Source organism: Desmodus rotundus, chromosome 7 (genome assembly GCF_022682495.2).
Source record: "Desmodus rotundus isolate HL8 chromosome 7, HLdesRot8A.1, whole genome shotgun sequence".
Taxonomy (NCBI): domain Eukaryota; kingdom Metazoa; phylum Chordata; class Mammalia; order Chiroptera; family Phyllostomidae; genus Desmodus; species Desmodus rotundus.
Window position 1 is genome coordinate 76,978,023 of NC_071393.1, and position 22,715 is coordinate 77,000,737.

Here is a 22,715-nt window from a genome sequence, read left to right on the forward strand (position 1 = left end):
TGACCAAAGAATTTAAAAGCTAGTGAATGACCACCCAACCATCTCTTTCCTGTTGAAGTAACCAAGAAACTGCATGTTGAGATGGCAGTGTCACAAGGCCCAGTAACCTGAAGCTCCAAATTATTGCAGAGCATTTATAGTCAATTCTCATTATTTGTGAGTTCTGTATTTGTGAATTTTCCTACTCATTAAAATTTATTTGTGACCTAAAAGTCAATACTTGCATCGTTTTCACAATTACTCACAGGCATGTGCAAAGTGGTGAAAAATTTGAACCACCCCATGCGTACATTCCCAGCCATGGCTGAACAAGGCAATACTGCCCTTTCCCATACTGTAAATTAAATGCCCTTTTCACGGTCTATTTAGTGCCACAATTTTTGCATTTTTGTGTTATTTGTTGGTGATTTATCTGTTTAAAATGTTCCACATGCTTAGTGCTAAAGTGCTTTCTAGTGTTCATAAGCACAGGAACACTGTGATATGCCTTAGGAAGAAAATACATGTGTTAGATAAGCTTCACTCAGACATGAGTTACAGTACTGTTGTTGACAGAGAGGTCAATGCTAATGAATCAACAACATATATTAAGTAAAGTGTCATCAAACACCTTACACAAAACACAATACATAAAACAAGGTTATATATCCGTCAGTTGATGAAGATGTTGTGAGCAGAGGCCCACAGGAACCTAACCCTAAATTTCCCCTAGGAGCCATAGTTCAGTATTTGCTAATTCAGTGTTCCCAGTCACATTACAGAATATAACCACTGAAAATAACAAGAATCAACAGTAGTTGCCTTCAAGAGTTGTCCAACCAGTATTGGAATCTTCATAAGTGAGAAATACACATTTCTTGTGTTAAACCACCAAGGGTTCAGGGTTAATTTGTTTTTGAAGTATAGCCTTTGACTCTCCTAATTAAGACACTTTTACATTATGTTTGCAGTTTGATATTAGACCTCTGAAGTCTAGGTTCCTATTCTATTATTTTTGAGTTCTAGAATCAGGATAAATTTCTGTAATTCACTCATCTGTAAAATAAATATTACCCACCCATCTAATTATGTCTAATCCCTTGTACTATAAAATGCCTATGTTTTGGCAGGCACTTGTATTGATCCAGTAAATGTTATTACTACTATGATTAAACTAGTTCAAGATGATTTTTTTTAACTAAAAGAATTTTAATCAATAAAAAAACTGATACAAGAAGCAATAGCTTAAGTGAAAGGCCTTTAGATAAAATAGTTAAGTAGGGAGGGGATGATTGAGGACTCTCCCAATTACTTGTCAGTCCCCATTGGGATTAGAAGAGGAAAAGCAAGTTTAAAGGAACAGTAATGACTTCAGTTTTGGGGGGGTTTTTTTAGAAAATACAAAAATGTAATTTATTTGCCTTACTTACCAAATGTTAAGCTATACAATTTTTGCCTTGGAGTTTAAGGCAGTTTCATTTTTCTGATCATATGCTAGAATCAGCATCTTTCGTTTTATCTGTATTTAATTTATTGTTCATGTTTCATACGTTTGTACATTTGAGAACCATATTTTCTCCATGATCACTGAAGCTCTGTAACATAAAATGTCATTGTCTTTATATAGTTGAGTAATACTGATCACGGTTTTGAAAGTCTCTGAGCATATTTTGTGTAAGTCTTGTTATGTGGGATCCTTCCAAAAGGTTCATGGTCATTGAAAGGAGATTCAAAAACTTCATCAACGGCCTTTTCAGCTACTTCTTTGCTGATATTTCTAACAGCCAGGATAGAAAGGATGGCTCTGTCTCTCACACAAGTCTGATGGTGTTGTTTTAGTCCAAAATGCAACCTGAATATTTCATTAACAAGAGAGCAGTCTCCACTAAGGTTAGCAGCCCGAACCTCCAAGCCAAGTGTCTGACATTGGCGGACCAGTCAACCTAAGCACGACAATGGTCAAATGCATAAATGAGTTCGTGGGTGACCACTCTGTTCATATGGGCCTGATTGAGGATATTATTCTGCCACAAAACAAGCTGAGACACTGAAGCATCAAAACCTCCACTGACATTTCCATTACAATCTTCACAGGAAAAGTGTCTTTCTCTGTTAACAGCACAACCTGAGTGCTTCATGGCATTAAGTAGAAGTTTGACATACGGATTTGTCTGCAGAGTCTTCAGAAGCATGAGCTGGCAGCTCTGGTTGTTAGCGAAGAAGCTGGAGAGGAAGCCGCGCTGGGGCTCCCCCTGAGCCAGCCGCTGGGGAAGGCTTGGCACGTGCGTGTGGCCGCAGCTCCCCGCGAGGCCCAGCCCGCGCGGACCTCGCCGCTGCTTCCTCCGGGGCATGACTTCAGTTTTGAACATAGTACAAATAAAGTGCCTGAGGACAGACAGCTGAGTATTTTCCCCTGGAGTCTCTAAGAGAGGTCTGGACTGAGAATGGAATTGGAAGGCATAGCGTACAGATAGTAGTCGGAACAATAAAAGCGGATGAAACACAGAGTTTAAAGAATATGAAGCAAAAAATGTTTGAGGACTACACATTTAAAGCTTGGGGAGAAGATACCTAGCAAAAAAGTGTAAGAGACACAATCCAATGGAAGACTTGAAGAGAGTTGTGTCATGAAGCCCAAGAACATTTCAATGACAGCGCAATGGTCAAAATGAGCTGTAGTGGTTTGAACTTTGTCAGTTTAGCTAAATTGGAATGAATTTCCCAGAATTCCTTTCCCTGTATGGTTCCCTATATGGTTGGCCAACAAGAGAAACTTGTGTGAGATTTCGGAGAAAAAAGTAAAGTAGCGAAGACCTCTAGTTACAGGTGTTGAGGGATAGACACAGACATGGAGGGGAGGAGGCCCGTTTTGTCCTCACTGAAGAGAGGATGAAAAACAGGGAGATAGACCAGTCAGATAAGTATTCTTATTTGGTCCTATAAAGACTTTTGAAAGGTCATATGCTACTCAGAGGAATCTACCTAGTCTTCAATACCGAAACATATGAGGGGGGACCCAGAAAACCCCCTAGAATTATCTTCTGGAGGGTGGGCCCCTTGCAGTACAGGCTTCCCCCACTAGGTTAGTGTTCTATGAATCCATCTGTATTAGTGCACCAGCTGGCATTGTTGTGAGAGGCTGCATTTGGCTTCAGTGAATTTTTTTTTAAAGGACTCTTTCAACGCCTTTGCCCATTTCATATGGGTGATTTATAAGCGCACCTGTCCACACCAAGTTGCATGTGCAGTAGTTTTTGACCAAAAATGGCATGACCCCCATGCCCCACCCTCCCTATTCACCAGATCTTGCCTGAGCAACTCTTTTGTTTCCCAGATGAAAAAACTCCTCAAAGGGAAACATTTTGCCAATTTGGAAAAAGTGAAACAAAAGACAGCAGAAGCACTAAAAGGCATCAAAACTGACAAGCTCCAAAACTATTTTGAGCAGTGGAAAAACCATCTTAATAGGTGTATTGTATCAAATGGAGAGTACTTTAAAGGTGACTGAAGTTTAAACATGTAAGAATAAATACACAATTTTTCATAAATTAATTCCAGGGGTTTTGGGTCTCCCCATCATAAGTATCATCTTACACTAGACTAGAGTATAAGCCCTCAGGTAGAGACTACACCTTGTACCCCAAGTGCATAACACAGTTACTGTCACATAATATTAAACAAAGAATTTGTTGAAAAAAATTTAAAAAATTAATTAATACTACTCCACACATAAGGGCTAAGAACTGTACCATGGTGATGAGCTTTGTTGCTTCCACTCAAAGATTTTCGATTTTCATGTAAGAGAAGGGACAATTCTTTACAAAAGAACTCCAACTAATAAATGTGGGAGGTATGAGAGAAATAGAACACCACAGTAGTAATTACTGCAAACAAGACCCACCAATGAATGCTGAAATTACTGGGGTAAAGTGTAAGGAGAGACAAGATACTTGCATAACTTCACAGTGTCTCCTCCCAAATATATATTAACTATAAAAGGAAAAATAGTTAACTTCACAGTGGAGAAACCTGGTTGACATCACCTTAACTAAGGGACCAAGCTTAACATCACTAGTTATAAGATGTCACTATTATGTACCTCTCAGCTCAGAGGATGGCTGAGAGGGGCATTTCATCTCTTGGTATTCTTCTAAAAATTCATGATCACAGTGTAATCGTGAGAAAGCATCAGATGAACATGAATTGAGGGATGTTCTACAAAATACCTGACCAGAAATCTTCAAACATGTCAAGGCTGTAAAAGATAAGGAAAGACAAAGACAACTGCTACAACTAGAGGGGACTAAGGAGAAGTAATAACCAAATTCAATGTCATATCTTGTATGAGGTCCTAGGATAGAAAAAAGGACATTTAAAAGGTGAAATCCTATTAAAGTCTGTATTTTCCTTCTTTTTTTTAAGTATACTTTATTGATTATGCTATTACAGTTGTCCCACTTTTTTCTCCCCTTTATTCCCTCCGTCCTGTACCCTCCTCCCCCCAAGAAGCCCCCCACTCCTTATTTTGTGTCCATGGGTCATACATACAAGTTCTTTGGCTTCTCCATTTCCTATAGTATTCTTAACCTCCCCCTGTCTATTTTCTACCTACCATTTATGCTTCTTATTCCCTGTACCTTTTCTCCCATTCTTCTCCCCCCATCCCTGCTGATAACCCTCCATGTGATCTCCATTTCTGTGATTCTGTTCCTGTTCTAGTTGTTTGCTTAGTTTTTGTTTTCTAGGTTCAGTTGTTGATAGTTGTGAGTTTGTTGTCATTTTACTGTTTGTAGTTTTGATTTTCTTCTTTTTCTTAGATAAGTCCCATTAACATTTCATATAATAAGGGCTTGGTGATAATGAAGTCCTTTAACTTGACCTTATCTGGGAAGAACTTTATCTGCCCTTCCATTCTAAATGATAGCTTTGCTAGATAAGAGTAATTTTGGATATAGGTCCTTGCCTTTCATGACTTTGAATAGTTCTTTCCAGCCCCTTCTTGCCTGTAAGTTTTCTTTTGAGAAATCATCTGATAGTCTTATGGGAATTCCTTTGCAGGTAACTCTCTACTTTTCTCTTGCTGCTTTTAAAATTTTCATTAAGGAAGGGACATTTTCATTTTCATTAAGGAAGGAGTTAAAGAATGAGGCAGCCTGCATAGACCATTCATTTGAGGTCAGTTACAGAAAGCCAAGAGGGGATCAATCATCAAATACCTATAAAGCAGTTTGAAACAAATATGCATATGTAAAACCTGATTCAGTGGCCCTGAGGATAGGACCTGAGATTCTGCACCTCTAACAAGTTACCGGGTGAAGCCAATTCTGCTGGTTCTCAGACAACACTTTGAAGAAAGCTACTCAAAGAGCAACTACTTTGTGAATAGCATATGTAAGATTTTTAAAATAATGCTTCCTTACTGTTTTATTGTTTATTGTATTCTGATTGCCAGGTTCAATGGATTCTCCAATACAGATCTTACTGGACCATTACTTTCTTGAAATTCTATGTTGGCCCTAGTGACATCACTCTAGATGATTATCTTCCTATATCTTCAGCATTCCCCCTCAGGCTTCTTTGCTGGCTCCTTTTCGTCCTCCTATCTCTTAATTGTTCCTGTTTCCCAGACATCTGCCTCCAGCCCTCTTTTCTTCTATTTGTACTTAATGGAAATCCTTTGTTATCTCTAATTCTTTGGGGTTTCTAGGTATACAGTTGTGTCTAAAAATAGTAATTTTAGTACTTATTTTCAAATATTTATGCTGTATTTCTTATAACAAGATATTTAATAAAAATTATATATTGACATTTGTTTTAGAAACATTTTTGTTTTCATTTTATGGGGAATGACTACAATGCTTTTCCTTGAAACACAGTGTTGGTTCTTGGTTTCAGATAATCTTTATTCATTTTCAAAAATGAGATATAAATTACATAACAGAAATTCACCATTTTAAAGTGTACAACTCAATGTTTTTTATGTATGTATGAGTTAGCCACTCAAAAACTGATAGAATTTTAATAATAATCATTTCTAAACACTTGAGCCAACCAACAATGGAATAGGATCCCCACAACTAGAAACACTAAGCATCATCTGGATACTCCCCCTTCTAGTGATGTTCTAAAACATGTTCCTGTTCTGATGGGAGATAAACTCTGAAGTCTCTTCTAATGCTAAAGTCTGTGGGATGTATATTGATTTGAACACTTCTACACAGCGGAATCACTGCTCTGAGCAATGGCAAGGAAATGAAATAATGGACTCGCTTTTGGCCCAGAAACAGATACAAACAATATTTAAGTTAACAGTACACAGACCCTAGTCAGGTAATTCAGTTGGTTAGAGCATTGTCTTTTTTTTTTTTTTTTTTTTTTTTTTAGAGAGAGAGGGGAAGAAAGGGAGAGAAACATCAATGTGTGGTGGCCTCTCATTCACCCCCCACTGGGGACCTGGCCCATAACCCAGGCATGTGCCCTGATTGGGAATTGAACCGGTAACTCTTTGGTTTATAGGCCAGAACTCAATCCACTGAGCTACACCAACCAGGGTGGTTAGAGTGCTGTCTTGATATGCCAAGTTTGTGGGTTTGATCCCTACTCAGGGCAGGCACATACAAGAATCAAACAATGAGTGCATAAATAAGTAGAACAACAAATCGCTGTTTCTCTATCTCTCTGTCTCTCTTTCTCTCTCTCTAAAAAAATCAATAATAAAAAAAAGTTGGGAAACAGTGTGGAGTTTCCTCAAAACATTAAAAATGAAACTGCCTTTTCATAAAAACAAACACATAGATCAATAGAACAGAATAGAGAGCCCAGAAATAAACCCACACCTTTATAGTCAAGTAATATTTGACAGAGGAAGCAAGCACATACAATTGGATAGAAATAGATTATTCAATAAGTGGTATTGGGATAATTAGACAGATACATGCAGAAAAATGAAACTAGAGCACCTTCTTACACCACACACAATAATAAATTCAAAGTGGATCAAAGACTTAAATGTTAGACCCAAAACCATACAAATTATAGAAGAAAACATAGGCAGCAAAATATCAGACATTGCTCATAGCAATATTTTATTGGATATATCTCCTCAGGCAAAGGAAAGGAAAGAAAAACTAAACAAATAGGACTACACCAAACTAAAAAGTTTTTGTACAGCTGCTCTGGCTGGTGTGGCTCAGTGAATTGAGTGCTAGCCTGTGAACCAAAAGGTCACTGGTTCAATTCCCAGTCAGGGCACATGCCTGGGTTGCAGGCCAGGTCTCCAGTCCTTACTGGGGTGTGTAAGAGGCAACCACACATTGATGTTTCTCTCAGTCTCTTTCCCCTTTCCTTCCCCTCTCTCTAAAAATAAATAAATCTGCCTTTTCACCCAGCTACCCCACTTCTGGGAATATAAGCACCCCTATGTTCACTGGAGTGTTATTTATAATTGCTAAGATTTGGAAGCAGCCCAAGTGTCCATCAGTAGATGAGTGGATAAAACAACTATGGTACATTTACACAATGAAATATTACTTGGCCATAAAAAAGAAGATTTTATCCTTTGCAACAGCATGGATAGACATGGAGAACATTATGCTAAGTGAAATAAGCCAGTTAGAGAAAGACAAATACCATATGATTTCACTCATATGGAATCTAATGAACAAACTGAACTAACAAGCAAAATAGAGACAGACTCATAGATGAAGAGCAGACTGACAGCTCTGGGCTGGGGTGGGGAGCATTGGGGTGGCATGATCGAGCAAAAAAGAAAAAGAATTCATGGACATGGATGATAGTGTGATGATTGTGAGGTGAGGGAAGGGGAGAAGTGGAAGAGGATATAAGAAGGGTAAATGGTAATGCAAAAAAATACAATAAAAAGACTATTTTTAAAAAGTTAATGGTACAAGGGAGAAGCTATGTTCCTAGACAATAGAAACAATAGTTCTCATAGTTACATCAATAGTTTCTGAGATCTCCTTACCCCAAATCCCCACCAGAGAGGCGTGTACCCACCAGTGAAGGAAAGGGTAAAATTAGGACTCTATCAGGAAGTAGAGTTTGCAGGAGGGGTAGGAAGTTACAAAGTCAAGGAAAGAGTCAGCCTGAGCAGCAGTGGAACATGTAGAAAGCCAACGACCACAGGCCCCACTGGCATTTAAACTAACTTTTTCACCTAATCTTATACCTTTCAATATCCCCTATGTCTCAGAGACAGGCCACTAAGCAATTATCAGTAGTATTTATTAAACATTTACACTTTCAATTCTCCGTTTCCAACTATTCCCTTCATTATCTGTTGCCAAAGATACTGAAGCCATCCATTGTCAGCTTTACTTGTCTTCGAAGTTCATCAGTGCCTGCACTGTAAAGAAACAGACTATGAGGCTGGAAAACTAAGAATATTCAGTACGTACAAATGTTTTAAGACCCTGCTTTCCCAGGTTCTCACACAAATTTTTATGTTAAATTAAAATCTTTACGTTAAATTAAGCCATATGTTACATGTCGACTACAATTGAAAAATAAATTTTAAAAATTAAGCCATATGCACTTGTCCTCTTTGCCATACATGAATTACTTAGGATTAAAGAAGCTGCCTTGCTGCCTTCTCTATTTCACCCTGTTCTCCTCAGAGAACAAGTGGGAAGGCAAGGCTGAGGACAACTGGAGAGAGCAGGATTAACCTTAGGCAACATTTTGAAGTAGGTGAATGTCTTCTTTGACATCCTGTTCTATATTCCATATTCCAATGTTACAAATTTTTCTTATTGCCCTCCTATGCCCACCACAAATATATATTCCTCTTCCCTAGTTGTTTTTTTCACATCGAGTTGATTTCAACTAAGTATGAGGAAGATAACACTAATCCATACTAAATTGTAAAAAAAGGGGGGGGGCCTAACTCTTTTAGTTTTCATTTCTAGAGGGGAAATTTATTAATCTAATTTCATCTGCAACTGGTAAAATTTCAAGTGAGAAATTTAGGGAAAATAGCTCTACTATTTAAATCACATACTTCTCTCTGTCTAGGCTGATACTAGAAGGTGCTGGAAGGAAGAAAAGACTATAATTCATAAACCTCTTTCAGGGGTTGAAGGTAGTGGGCACTTGTGGCCTTCTTGCTCACTGTCTAATTCCAATAGCTATCAGTCATCATATATGCAGTCTCAAAACCTGGAGCCTAAGGCCCTACTGCTCAGGTCTGAAATGTGGCCTTCAGAGAGAAAGCACATGTACAAAAGAGGGTGGGCCACCAAAAGAAGCAAGAGCCCACCTTGTCTTAATTCCCAGCAAATAGAACACTACCCTCTTGGGAAACAAGCTCTAGACCTGAAAGGATTTAGGTGTCCCCTACTGAAGAAGCAAAATTGCCAGGTTCTCTCTAGGTTAGAAGAAATTGGGACATATGTCCAGAGTGTAACATCCCAAACCAAGGATTTGCCTTTTTTAGGTGTGAGGTGGAAATTCAGACACTGAGATTCCAAAATAGTGAACATCCATCCCCTTATCCTCAGTTATATATGCTACTCCAATGTACTTAATTCCTGATCCTTAGGACTGCCCCAAATCCATACCTGCAAACTCTTGCAAGCGCTTACGCTCCTCTAGGTTATACTGAAGCTTTTCTAGCAATTCAAAATATCGGAAGAGTGAATCTCTAGGCCAAACAACACGTTCTTCCTGATCCATGTCCATTAGCCCAGGCAGATTCTGGTGCACATGAGTCTCCCAGTCCAACTGACCTGGAGGGAGGAATTCTTCTTAAAAACACATAGATTTGTGGAAGTTGGGAAAGAACTGATAAATCCTATGGTGTGTGGGGGGAGGGGGGAAAGCAGGGATGAAAGAGGAAACAAAAAACAGGAAGGATGGTAAAGGGTGCATCACCAAGAGACCACTTTTTACAATAGGCAAAGACAGCCACAACCACATTTATCCAAAGTGAAGCAAAAGTATACAGGAAATGAAGAAGCACAAAGAAAGTAACTAAGACAGAAAATCAGACTGATGCAAAAAACTGGGAAGTAGATATAATTAAGATTGGGGTGTCTCCTAGAGAAGAGGAGTCTGAATTCAAATGAAAGAAACCCTCTGCTTACCAATAGAGTCCAACTCTCTGGATTCAGAAGAAGAGGAAGAAAAGGAAGATGAGGATTTTTCATTTTTGGATGAAGATCCTTTTGGTTTTGACTCAGATGCTCTTAAATCCTCTTCAGTGGCACTGGTTTCAGATTCTTCTTTAAATGTTTCTGATAAGTCCAAAGATTCCACATGTTGACTGGTATTTCTATAAGTGAAAAGGGAAATGTTATTGCTTGAAATACATTTATGAGATATGGTTTGCTCTTTCATTATTCTGACTCAGGTCCAGGCTATCCCCTAATGCTGAGACTTAAGGTTATGAGGGCCAAACTGCTCATTGCATATACAGGTTATTGTATATACAAGCCCAAAATCTGAGCTTAAGCACTTCCAACCACAATTATTCCATGTACTATATCTGTATTAGTGCCCCTCACCACATAGCTTCTGTGCTCAATTTTACTCAGGCTTCCACAATACATACCCAACCTTATTTTGTCAAGGTTTAGCTCCCCACACCATAGCCCTGTGCCTATTATACCATAACTACAGCCTTTCCCCACATGATTCTGTTTCTTAATAGTAGAGGGCCCCGGGGCTCAGCTCTTGGTCTTTTTATCTTCTCCATATATGCCCGGGTGTCCAATATGCAGCCCACACAAAATTGTAAATTTGTTTAAAATATTATGAGATTTTTTTTGTGATTACATATCATAATGTATTTAATGTGTGGCCTAAGACAACTCTTCTTCTTCCAGTGTGACCCAGAGATGCCAAAAGGTTGGACACCACTTCTATAGTCACTCCTTTGGTGATCTCATCTGAGTTTAATTGCCTACTAAATGCAAATTTAAACTTCTATTCCAGAACTCACTCCTCAATCCAGACTAGTATATACAACTTTGACTCACAAATCACCACTTGAATGTCTAATATACATCTCAAATTCAACCAAAACTGAACTCTTTGCCTACCATACCTCTTCCACCAACAGCCTTCCCCACCTCAGCTAATCCATTCTGCCAGTTGCTCAGGCCAAAACTTTGGAGTCATCCTGAACTCTCCTCTCATACCCCGCATCCAATCCATCAAGAAACCTTGTTGACACTACCTTCAAAATATACCTTTTCTTACTGGTACCATTCTGGTCTGAGCCATTATCACCTCTTGCTTGGATAGCAGCGTAGCTTCCTAACTCATCTCTCTGTTCCTTCCCTTGTTCTTCTACAGCCTATTATCAACACAGCAACCAGAATAATCCTTAAATGTAAGGCATCTCATGCCACTGCTCTGTTCTGTTCCCCATTTCATTCAGAGTCAAAGTCTAAGTCCCTACAATGGTCCCCACAGCCCTATAAACTAGGATCCCCACAGCCCTATAGGATAGGGTCCCCATTGTCTCTCTGACCTTATTTCCTATCACTTTTCCCCTGATCATTTTGTTTCAGTTACAATGGTCTCTTGCTGTTTCTTAAACACATCAGGCATGCTTCTGACTTAGGACCTTTGTACTAACTGTTCCCTCTGCCTATTACATTCCTGCCACAGTGATCTCCTCACCTACTCCAAGTCTTTGCTCAAATGTTACCAGGCCACCCCGACTAACTTGTTTAAGATTATAACCAACCTGCAACCCCCACCCTATACTCTAACCCCTCTTAATTTGTCCTACTTTGTATTTTTTCATAATGCTTATTGTGTTTTAACATATTAACATACTCATTTAATATATTCATTATTTATTGTCTCTTTTCCCTATCTAGTATGTAAACTATAGGAGAGCAGGCATTACTGTCTCTTTTGTTCACTGATACATCCCAAGCATCTAAAAAGTATTTAGTAATTATTTGTTGAATGGACGAATGAGATTATTTCTCCTTCTGCTCTCTTGTCCAACACTGAATACTCAGGGTTTAGAATAGAATCTGTTTCATAAAAGGTACATGTATTAATTTTCTGTGGCTGCTAACAAATTATGACAAACTTGGTAGCTTAAGACAACAGAAATTTATTCTCTCACAATTCTGAAATCCAGAGTCTGAAATCAAGGTGTTGGCAGGGCTATTCTCCCTCTGGAAGCTCTAGGGGAGATGAGTTCCTTGCTTCTTCTAGCTCTGGCAGTAGTCGCCTGGCACTCAGTGGCTTCTTCTAGCTTGTGCTTGCATCACTCCAAACTCTCTCTATATTCACATCTCCTTCTCCTATTCTCTCATGTTTATGTCTTCTGTCTCTGATAAGGAACCTTGTCACTGGATTTAGGGTCCACCTGAATAACCCAGGATAATCACATCTCAAGGTCCTTAACTTAATTGCATCTGCAATGACCTTTTTTTCCAAGTAAGGTCATGTTCACAGGTTCTGGGGGTTGTTAGGACATGGGCATTTGGGGGGGGGCTACCATGCAACCAACTACAATCAATAGTTATTGAATGAATGAATTCTCTCTCAGAGCCAATATTTGTCTTTGGTTTTCTACCTTCTCCTCCTTCATGTGTGACCATCCCAGTTCACAAACACACTCCTGACCTGGTATCCATTTTGCTAAGGCTTGACCTCAGTGCCTCAGGGGACAGGTTTTGTCTCCTGCAAAGCAAAAAACACAAAGGAGTAAAGAGAGTTATACTGAAGCAGGAGTTTATTAAGGAAAAAAGAAAACTGAGGTGAAGAAATTGTAGTAAAGGGGTGAAAATTAAGTGAAGAAAACTAAGCGAGGAAGAGAAATTATAGTAAAGGGGTGAAAAAGAGTAGGGAAGTCCCAAAAGTAGATGAAGAATCAGGCAATATTATAGAACTGGGGCATTTTAACTCTCGGGCAAATTTGTTATAAGGGAAAAATCGTGTCAAAGCCATAGAAGAGAAATAGGGAATGAGGTCAGGAAACCTTTGGGAACTGAAGTTGGGTTTGAAAATTGGGAAGCAGACCTCTGGATAATCTGCCGTTTGAATATGTCGGCTTTGTGCTGAACCTCCAGGTGTGTCATCTCCTCATTCAGGTCATTCCTGATAGCCTGAAAGTTAGTAACTGCCCCAAAGGGCCATTAGGAGTTGGGGATGGTGATGACAAGACCCAGGGAGAGGGCTTAGGTGGGGAGAAATCAAATGAAATAGCCATTACAGGCCCCGAGCCTTCCTGCTGTATCAGCTTCTCTCTCCATAATCCACCAACCCTAGCTTTCACTCTAATTTCTTCCTACCCATCCCTCCCACCAAGTTTCACCTTTTCTATGCTTACCCATCATGGCTACTATGATGTTTCGAAAGATAATGGAACCAAGTAACAATGAAAGGATGACATAGATGCTGCTGAAGGTGCGGCTGACTTCAGGCACCTTCCAGGTGTCCTGAAGCAGTGCATACCAATGATCCATGGTGAAGAGAATGAACACTGTCACTAGGGAATTCAGCAGGTCCCTAAAGAAAAAAGGGTGTGTGTGGACAAAACAGAGATCTAAACCTCGCAGAAACAGTTTCACTCTCACTTTTTTTTTTTTTTTTCATTCTCACTCTAAAAGCAACAAAGAGCATTTCTTTATAGTTTGCTCTGACTCTGGCTTCCTTTCTACCATATTCAATTTTTTAGCTAATTATACTTCAGTTTGAGGTTGTTTTATTAGGTTTTCCTCTCTTATGAATAATCTATGAATTTCAATTACTATTCCACTAGTACTTGGGGCATAGCAGGTAGTCAATAAATAGGTAGTGAATGAATTTTTAAAAATTGTATGAATCACCAACCACATATCATTTTTTTGTAAATTTGTTCTCCACTGTCCTATGGACTTCATCTAACAACATCACTTACAAATTTAGCAAACATCATTCCTATTTAGTTTGTTGTTATGAACTAATAAGTAAACAAATGGATTTGACATAAATATGTGATCTCAAATAATGAATGATAATGACGCTATCACAAAAGCTCTCAAGAAGATATCTAAATTTTCCTTTTTAGTCTTCCATATACAATTTGTTGAAAACATCAGGGCTTGAATAGGATAAATTCTAGGACTTTCCTCACTCATACTCTTTTTTTAAAAGATTTTATTTATTTATTTTTAGACAGAGGGGAAGGAAGGGAGGGAGAAAAATGTCAGTGTTTGGTTGCCTTTCGCACACCCCCTACTGGGGGCCTGGCCCACAACCCAGGCATGTGCCCTGCCTGGGAATTGAACCAGAGACCCTTTGGTTTACAGGCTGGTGCTCAATCCACTGAGCCACACCAGCCAGGGCATTTTTTTAAAAAACAACTAAGGGAGCTGAGAGGCACTGACAAGATTGGATTCCAATTCATAAATAACATTATCACCTCTGAATCCAAATTGACTTTCTACTAGTAGTCAGTGTTCTCTAGACAAAGATCTTACAAGAATTTTACTTTTAAATGAGTTTAAGTGTGTGCATGTATAATCCCCACACCTAGAGACTGGGGTAAAACCAGTGAGCATGTTTGAGAGTAACATTTATTATCACTTACAATGTGTGTTAAATACTCTAAATGCTTAAATGCATTACCTAATTTATTCCTTCACTCTTACTACCATTATTCAAGAGGGGTAACAGGTTTAGAAGCCAGGGGCTTCCAGTGCCTTAACCACTGGAGTATACTGCTATTTAAAGAAGGCTGATCTGGGTGCATGTGAATTTGACAAACCAGAGCAATACCCTGGCTGGTGTGGCTCAGAAGATTGAGTGCTGGCCTGCAAATCAAAAGGTCGCTGGTTCAATTCCCAGTCAGGGCACATGCCTGGGTTGCAGGCCAGGTCCCCAGTTGGAGGTGTGAGATCTCCCATACAATGATGTGTCTTTCCCTCCTCTTCTCCCTCTCTTCTCCTCTAAAAGTAAATAAACAAAATCTTAAAACACAACAAACAAAAAAGAGCAAATCTAGTAGCTGCCCTGTCCCGAAAATAAAATTGAATACCACTAACTATTCTTTTGTGTTCTCTTTGCCTCTCCTGTGTTCTATTCCACTTTCTTAAAATAGTCTATACTTTTTGTATTACTATACTTTGGACTACTTCCAAGTCTCTCACCCAAATTCTGTCCCCCTACCCAGGCTTCCCCCAGTCCTGCCTACGAGAAGAACATCTGGTACTTCAGGTCCGGGCGAGTTGAACGGGTGTAATCCTCGAAGAAGTAGACACCGGCCACAGCAAAAATGTAGAAGAAGATGATCAGCAACATCAAGAGGAAGGTCATGCTCTAGAGGCCATGACTTCAAGTCAGAGTTGGGCCAGACGAGGCTGATCTCCACCTACAGCCCAGTCAAGCCCACCCTGGCAATCCCTCACCAAACCCTCACTTCCAGTCCTGAGCCCAGTCATCTGTAGAACACAGCAGCTTGACCCCACTGCTTTCTCATCCAATAACATATCACAGGGGCTTTCACTGCCCTCTTTGACCCACCCAGACTTGTTTCATGTAACTCCCATGTTTATCCACCTTGCCCACCTGGTTTTGCCGCTATAGTCAATTCACCTTGAGGGCCCTGGCCAGGGCCAAAATAATGACTCGAACTTGAGGAAATCGTGTAAAGAGTTTGAGAGACCTTAGCACCCGGCAGATCCTCAGCAACTGGAGCCATACAGACTGCCTTGTTACCCCTACCAGCACCACAACCTCAGGAAGCAGGGACTGTGGAAAACACACAGATTATGAATAAAATATACCCAAAGCACTCATGCATGGCTGCCCCTTCATTACTGATCTTCTTCATAGTTCCTTGGGCATCATCACTTGCACAACATTCTCTGGTGACTCTTTCCTATTCAGTCTTTCTATATTAAATAACTTAAACTCTGTACTTCAATTTTCTCAGACATAAAAAGGTGATAAATGGAGTGCTTATCTCATTAGGTTGTTGTGGAGCTCAAATGAGAAAATACATGTAAAACACTTACAACACCTGGCACTTATTAAGTGCTTAGTAACTGGTAGATATTATTGTTGGGGTTAATGTTGTGGTTAGATTGTTCCTTGCAATACCAACAATTCCTACAATGACTGACTTTTAGAAGAAAAAAAAGGAAGTTAGATACATTTCTATTTGTTTCTTCCTGTAATCTAATTATCTTAACTTTTCTTGTCATTTTGATTTACCACATTCCCCAGCCCACTAAACTAATCATCAAGATATCTATCCTTACCAATATGGTAACAACAAAATCAAAGACATTCCAGGCATTCTTCCAGAAGAGAAAAAAGCTGGATAGCCACATAAGAAGTATCTCCAAGATAAAAATAAGTAAGATGAACCAAGCTGCCACCTCCAGAGTCAGCTTCATTGGCCACAGTTTGGTGTTAGAGGATTCGAGCAGTTCTGTGAGAGTAGAGCAAAGGATGAGTAAAGGTTAAGGAAGTGGGAAGCTGAATGATAGAGAATGATCACAATCTGTTATAAACCACATTTGTGCCCACTGCTATTACATTTTTCTTTGAGTTTCTCTAAACACTGTTGTTCTTTCAAAATGTGAAACACAGCAGAGGACCGAATCGAATGTGGAAAACAGCTACGACTCATTTCTTCCGCTGGTAATCAATATGCCTAACAGCTGCAAGTCACTGCCTTCCCACTCTGGGGTCACACAGACACCAAGGGACTCATCTCTTAACTACTCTAACCCTGTCTACTGTACTGTTTCCCCCGAGTCCCAAATTTCACAAAGAGGCAATGAGCCTTGAGAATGGAATGAAAATGTAGGGCCATGAGAGTTTAAGTGCTTTATAAGGGATACAGAAACAAGAAGCCAGATTCATGGAGCATATTGAGTTATAATAAGATACTATTGGTTCTTTATTTGTTAGCTTTTAAAACTTTCCCTTTCTTCTATAAAATTGATTTTGTTCTGCAAAGCAAACTGAATTCTATACTTTCTTTCTAGAACCCTATTATTTGCTAATTGTTGTTCCTTAACTCATTGCCTTCAGCTTTCAAGCCTCTTCATCTCATTTATGCATTTAATGGATGTATACCATGCTACTGGAGAAAACTTTAAGACCAAAATAGGCATACAGGTTAAAACTTTAGTATGTCTCCCTTTGAAACAGGATAACCTGACAGCCTGCAAATGCACTACGACTGATATGCTTGGCAGTTAATGGAAGAAGAGCATACTCAACCACCCTGAAGAACACAAACTACCATTTCTATGCCCTAACACATAAATTTCCATCTAAAGTTTACCATGTATTACATGTATTTAACATATAATACATGTTATAAACCTGAAACTAATGTTGCATGTAAATTATATCTCATTTAAAAAAATTAAATTAAAAACTATATAATATACAAAATATATTTGATCCCCAAGTCAAACTTAACGTCATTTTAAAGTTCATTTGTAGATAAATCATATATTTTCTTTAAAAAATAGCATGGACTTCCGGTCAAGATGGAGACATAGGTGAACACACTTTGCCTCCTCACATAACTACAGAAAAAATTACTACTAGACTACAAAACAAATCACCCAGACCATCAGAAAATTGAGCTGTATAGAAGTCCAACAACCAAGGCTTTAAAGAATCCACATGTAGGAGGGGCTGAAATGTGGAGAGAGGTGGAGAGGCAAGGCACCACAGGAGAGGCATGGCAAAGAGGCAAAACAGGTGCTCCAACATTCACATGTGGTGGATAAAAATTAGGAGGGATCCCTGGGGAGTGAGCAATCCCAGCCCCAAACCAGACCACTCAGCAACCCAGGGTTCCAGCGCCAGGGAGATAAATCCCCATAACTTCTGGCTGTAAAAACTAGTGGAGGTTGGGGTGGTGGAAGAAACTGCCAGATTATCAGGAGACTCCTCTAAAAGGACCTGCATGGACTTAGGACTCATGCAAACACACCCCGCTGGGATTTAGCACCAGGGCAACAGCTGGAAGGGCACAAGTAGCATACGGGTAGAAAGTGAAGAGACTAGACAGAGCAAGTGCTGGGAGACAGCTTCCTCCTAGGCAAACCTCCAGAAGCCAGGCAGTGGCATTGTCCCCTCTCAGAGCCCTCCTCTAAAACAGAGCCACAAAGCAGTGAAGCAGGTTGCCCTGCCCTGGCAATCACCTAAGGCTCTGCTCCACACAATTTACAGGTCCACACTTCTACAATAGTACTAAGACAGGGAATCAAAGAAGCTCTACCTAATACACAGAAATAAACACAGGGAGGCTGCCAAATTGAGAAGACAAAGAAAGATGGTCCAATTGAAAGAACAGAACAAAACTCCAGAAAAAGAGTTAAACAAAACAGAGATAACCAACCTATCAGATGCAGAGTTCAAAACACTGGTTATCAGGATACTCAAAGAACTCATTGAGTATGGCAACAGCATAAAAAACACCCAGGCAGAAATGAAGGTTACATTAAGTGAAATAAAGAAAAATCTACAGGAACCAACAGTGGAGAGGATGAAACTGAGTACCAAATCAACGATTTGGAACATAAGGAAGAAAAAAGCATTCCATCAAAACAGCAAGAAGAAAAAAAGAATTAAAAAAAATAAGGATAGAATAAGAAGCCTCTGGGACATCTCCAAATGTACCAACATCTGAATCATACGGGTGCCAGAAGAAGAAGAGGAAAAGCAAGAAATTAAAAACTTATTTGAAAAATAATGAAAGAAAACTTCCCTAATTTGGTGAAGGAACTAGACATACAATTCCAGGAAGCACATAGCCCCAAACAAGTTGGACCCAAAGAGGACCACACCAAGACACATCATATTAAAATGCCAAAGTTTAAAGATAAAGGGAGAATCTTAAAAGCAGCAAGAGAAAAGCAGATGAAGATCACTTGAAGCGTTATCACCTGCAAGGGGTAAGGGGGAGGAGAAAAGGTACAGGGAATAAGAAGCATAATTGGTAGGTACAAAATAGACAGGGAAATGTTAAGAATAGCATAGGAAATGTGAAGCCAAATAATTTATATGCACACCCCATGGACATGAACTAAGTGGTGGGATTGCTGGAGAGAATGGGGGTACCAGGAGGAGGGAGGCAAAGAGAGAAAAATTGGGACAACTATAATAGCATAATCAATAAAATATATATTTTAAAAAAGAAATACCAAAAACGTATTGTGAAAACTAAGACTATAAAAGGTTGATAAAGTTGACCACCACCAAAAAAAAACCCCAAATAAAAAATAGCATGAATCACTTATAAAATGCAAAAAGTAAACATTTGCTCATGATTTTTAAAATGATATAATAAACATTAAAATACAATATTTAATATGCTAGTCTAAAATATTTTTATTTCAACTTGCTTCTTTATATCACATAAAAATAATGATTAAAACACCTAAGGCAGTTTTCAAGACTATATGTGTATTACTGGGAAACAAAATCACAGGACAAAATAAAATTGGGGAGCTTTGATCTAGAAAACTGTTAATAACTATTTTTCCCTATCTATAACAACATTCTTGTGATTTGGGAAACTGTTTTTTAAAAGCCTAAACAAAGTCTTAATGTTTATCACATGAATTAGTCTGTTCAAAGAAATCTATTAGTCACAAATTATTCCTCCTGCCTTTCTACCATGAGAATGTACTTAAAAAGATACAATTTACATGATTTTCCGGGCAATTCCTGCTCTGGCAATCCACTGATCCTCTGGCACAGTGACTATATTTCATATTCAGCCATTTTACCAAATAGAATGGTTAGTGCTATTCTTTTTTTGATTTGTCCATTAGATGGAGGGAATCCTGTACATGTATTGTTATTATTCCAAGGCTTTACACTATATCCCTAACCTCACAGGGCAAATACATGCCTGTTATACAAGAAACAGAAAATGTGAGTGACATAGTTCAAAATCCTCCCCATATGCAGAGGACATAAAACATTTCAAAGCAAATGAGGTATACTGTAGTGGTCAATGACATTAGTTATTGTGGTGTATTTAAATATCTTGACCTAATTGCATTAAAAGACAGTTTTAAAGTGGGGAAACTTCCCCAAAACAGTGAGGATGAAACAAGGAAGTGGTGCTTTTAGTGTCCTTTATCTTTTCTGAGCAGTTGGTTTGAGATGATAATCAAATGAGCTCATTGATTCTCCAGATTTCTTTTATTGTTAATACATTGCATATAATTTATGATTGGTTTTAGAGTTATTTACTCATTGTCATTTTTTGGCTCATCTAATACCTTACTTGTACGTAACTTGACATACATACTTTGTGAGCTTTCTTATTTGTATTTAATCTTTCTAAATATACATGTAAAAATGTAAATAGTGGCTCACTCACTTATGGGCACCAATATCTCTAGTAGGAAAGGTTGATTCAAACAAATTTAGACTAAACTGACACAAGAAATATAACTAGTCTTTCCATCTCCTGCTCCTTGTGAGTCTATCATGCCCCAGTGTCTGACTACCTTTTATCTCCTATATTCCTGAGAGCCCTCCAAATGTTTCTAGATCTTAGCAGTTGCACAAATACTACTCCAGGAGCCTTAATATAATTATGCCTATCACAATTCAAATAACACTCAAAAATGTAAAATGATCAATTTAAAGGTAAAATGACCCCCACCCACTTCCTCTTTTATTTAATGTCAGTTCTCACCTATTTCAACCATCAGCACAATTGTATTCAAAAAGATGAGGAAGATGATGAAGTTTGTGAAGAGAGGACCTGTTTTCTCTTAAGGAAACATACATAGTGGAGTTCTTTCTGATTCATGCCAGTAAAGTAATAGGGACAAGAATAGAAACAGTGAGAATGAGGAGAAAATGGATTTTGGAAAGGGGAAAGAAAAGTCATAGGCAGACGATGAGGTGAGAGAGATAGTAAAGCCATGGGATAAAAATGAGTGGCATGAGGCCCTGGCTGGGTAGCTCAGTTGGTGAGAGCATCCTCCTGACAGTCAAGGCTTCAGGTTCCATCTCCTGTCAGGGCACATTCAAGAAACAACCATTTAGAGTAAGTAGAACAATGAATGTGGAACACCTACGCATTTGTAGGTGGAACAACAAATTGACGTTTCTCTCTCTCTCTCTTACCTCCTCTCTAAAAATCAGTAAATAAAAATATTTTTTTAAAAATGAGTGGCATGAAAGGATACGCTCAAGGACCCACCCAGCCCACAAAGAAAGAGGTGGTCTCTGACTGCAGCGGACTTGAAACCTGCTCATCAGTCTCTGGCTGTGTGTAATCCGTTCTACATGACGAGGCTTTATAGAGAAGCGCACAAGCTGGTGTTGATCTCCTAACATAAGTTTCTTCTGATGGGAAGGATCTACACCAAAAATATAAAAGGGACAGTAGATAAAGAGAAGTTTTTGAGGGGATATGAAAAGCAGATAGGATTGGGGGCAGCAATACTGGTTATATAACTGGCCCCTTAGTGCCGGGGCTTGCCTTGCTGTTCCTTCTCACAGCAACTAATGTGAGTTTGAAGAGCTAATGTATTGCTTATGATCAACACTGTCCATGCCCAAGGATAAAGGCAGCAGTTTCAACCCTTTAAGTTTTAAGTGTCTTTGGTAAAAACTTCCACATCAGCCAGGGCCAGTAGTTATCCTAGGCCTAAAGGGCAGTGGCATGGGTTCTATGTCCTGGATTCAAAGAATTTTATTTCTAAAACCTTTATCAAGGTGCTCATAAATATCAAGTTTGGTGTAACCTCCAAATTAGCAACCAAATCAATCGCCCCTAAATTTTCCACTCTTAAAATTGTCTGCTTCCTATTCTTTGGAGGGTGTGGTGAGAGTTTAAAGTTTCTGCTTGTGAAGAAGAAACAGGCTGCTGACCAAGTATCTCTCGGATAGTGTGCCGTGGCACAGCTTGGCTCAAGCCTTGCAGATGCTCGATGAGAGAGAAAGTGTCAATGAGTCGAGAACGAATGGCATCCGCTCGGGGCAGTTGCACGTGTCCTGCTGGGCGGTAAGTCGCCATGTCCGCTAAGAAAATGGAAGAATCAGGTATCATTTCATTCTTAGAGTTGCACCAAAGATCAGGCGTTTTCTTCCCCTCCTCCCACTCTCTGTGCCCTTAAGAATACAATCAAACACATTGTACCAAGACTCAAGGTTTTTTGAAACAAAAGGAGACAGGAGTCGTAACAGAATATTGCGCAGTTGACTAAGTGGCCAGGCACCTCCACTTGTGTGACGGCATTTCTAATTATAAGCAGCAGCCACAAGCGCAGGAGTCCCCGGGCTGGAAAAAGAAAAATTCGGGCACCACCTGGGCCCGAGAGAACCAGGCACTGCAATTTGGAGGAGCAGTGGGAGGACTTGAGGGTGCCCCCGAAAGAAAAAACAAGTTAAGAACAACTGGACAAAAAGCAACGGCCTGACATTTTGGAAATGTATCCGGTCCCAACGCGCTCTCGGTGCCAGCTTCTCCTCTTCACTCCCGCGTGTGGGCCCTCACCTCAGCCCAGGCTCTCTTCCGCCCACTCAGCCCTGACTTCACTCCTCTGCCTCCGGCGTCCCTGCAGCTCTCCCCACGCAGGACGCGCTCAGAGTCTGCTCCCCGCCTCACTGCGCCCCATTTCTTCCTCTGCTCCGCCCCGCCCCCACCCCGGATTCCGGCTCGCCCGGGACCCGGACCCAGCCCCAGTCCGCAAACCCCAGCACCGGCTCAGGCCACCTCCCAACCCGCTTGCCCCCTTGGCTCCGCCCCGCGCCCCGGCCTCTCG

The 22,715-nt window shown here is 39.7% G+C and overlaps 1 protein-coding gene and 1 pseudogene across 1 annotated transcript; both read right to left on the reverse strand.

The window, feature by feature from the left end:
- Positions 1 to 1,442: 1,442 nt before the first annotated feature.
- On the reverse strand, positions 1,443 to 2,233 carry LOC112311817 (mitochondrial inner membrane protease ATP23 homolog pseudogene; annotated as a pseudogene).
- A 3,636-nt stretch (positions 2,234 to 5,869) lies between these two features.
- On the reverse strand, positions 5,870 to 22,577 carry CATSPER2 (cation channel sperm associated 2). The gene is made up of 12 exons (XM_024567904.4): positions 21,823 to 22,577; positions 21,135 to 21,308; positions 20,636 to 20,704; positions 16,212 to 16,384; positions 15,544 to 15,699; positions 15,143 to 15,267; positions 13,298 to 13,476; positions 12,988 to 13,087; positions 12,592 to 12,648; positions 10,083 to 10,270; positions 9,558 to 9,725; positions 5,870 to 8,344 (listed from the first exon to the last, which is right to left on the reverse strand). Exons 1-12 carry the CDS (start codon positions 21,998 to 22,000, stop codon positions 8,313 to 8,315), a joined length of 1,599 nt encoding a protein of 532 aa, XP_024423672.1. The 5' UTR covers positions 22,001 to 22,577; the 3' UTR covers positions 5,870 to 8,312.
- Positions 22,578 to 22,715: the final 138 nt, after the last annotated feature.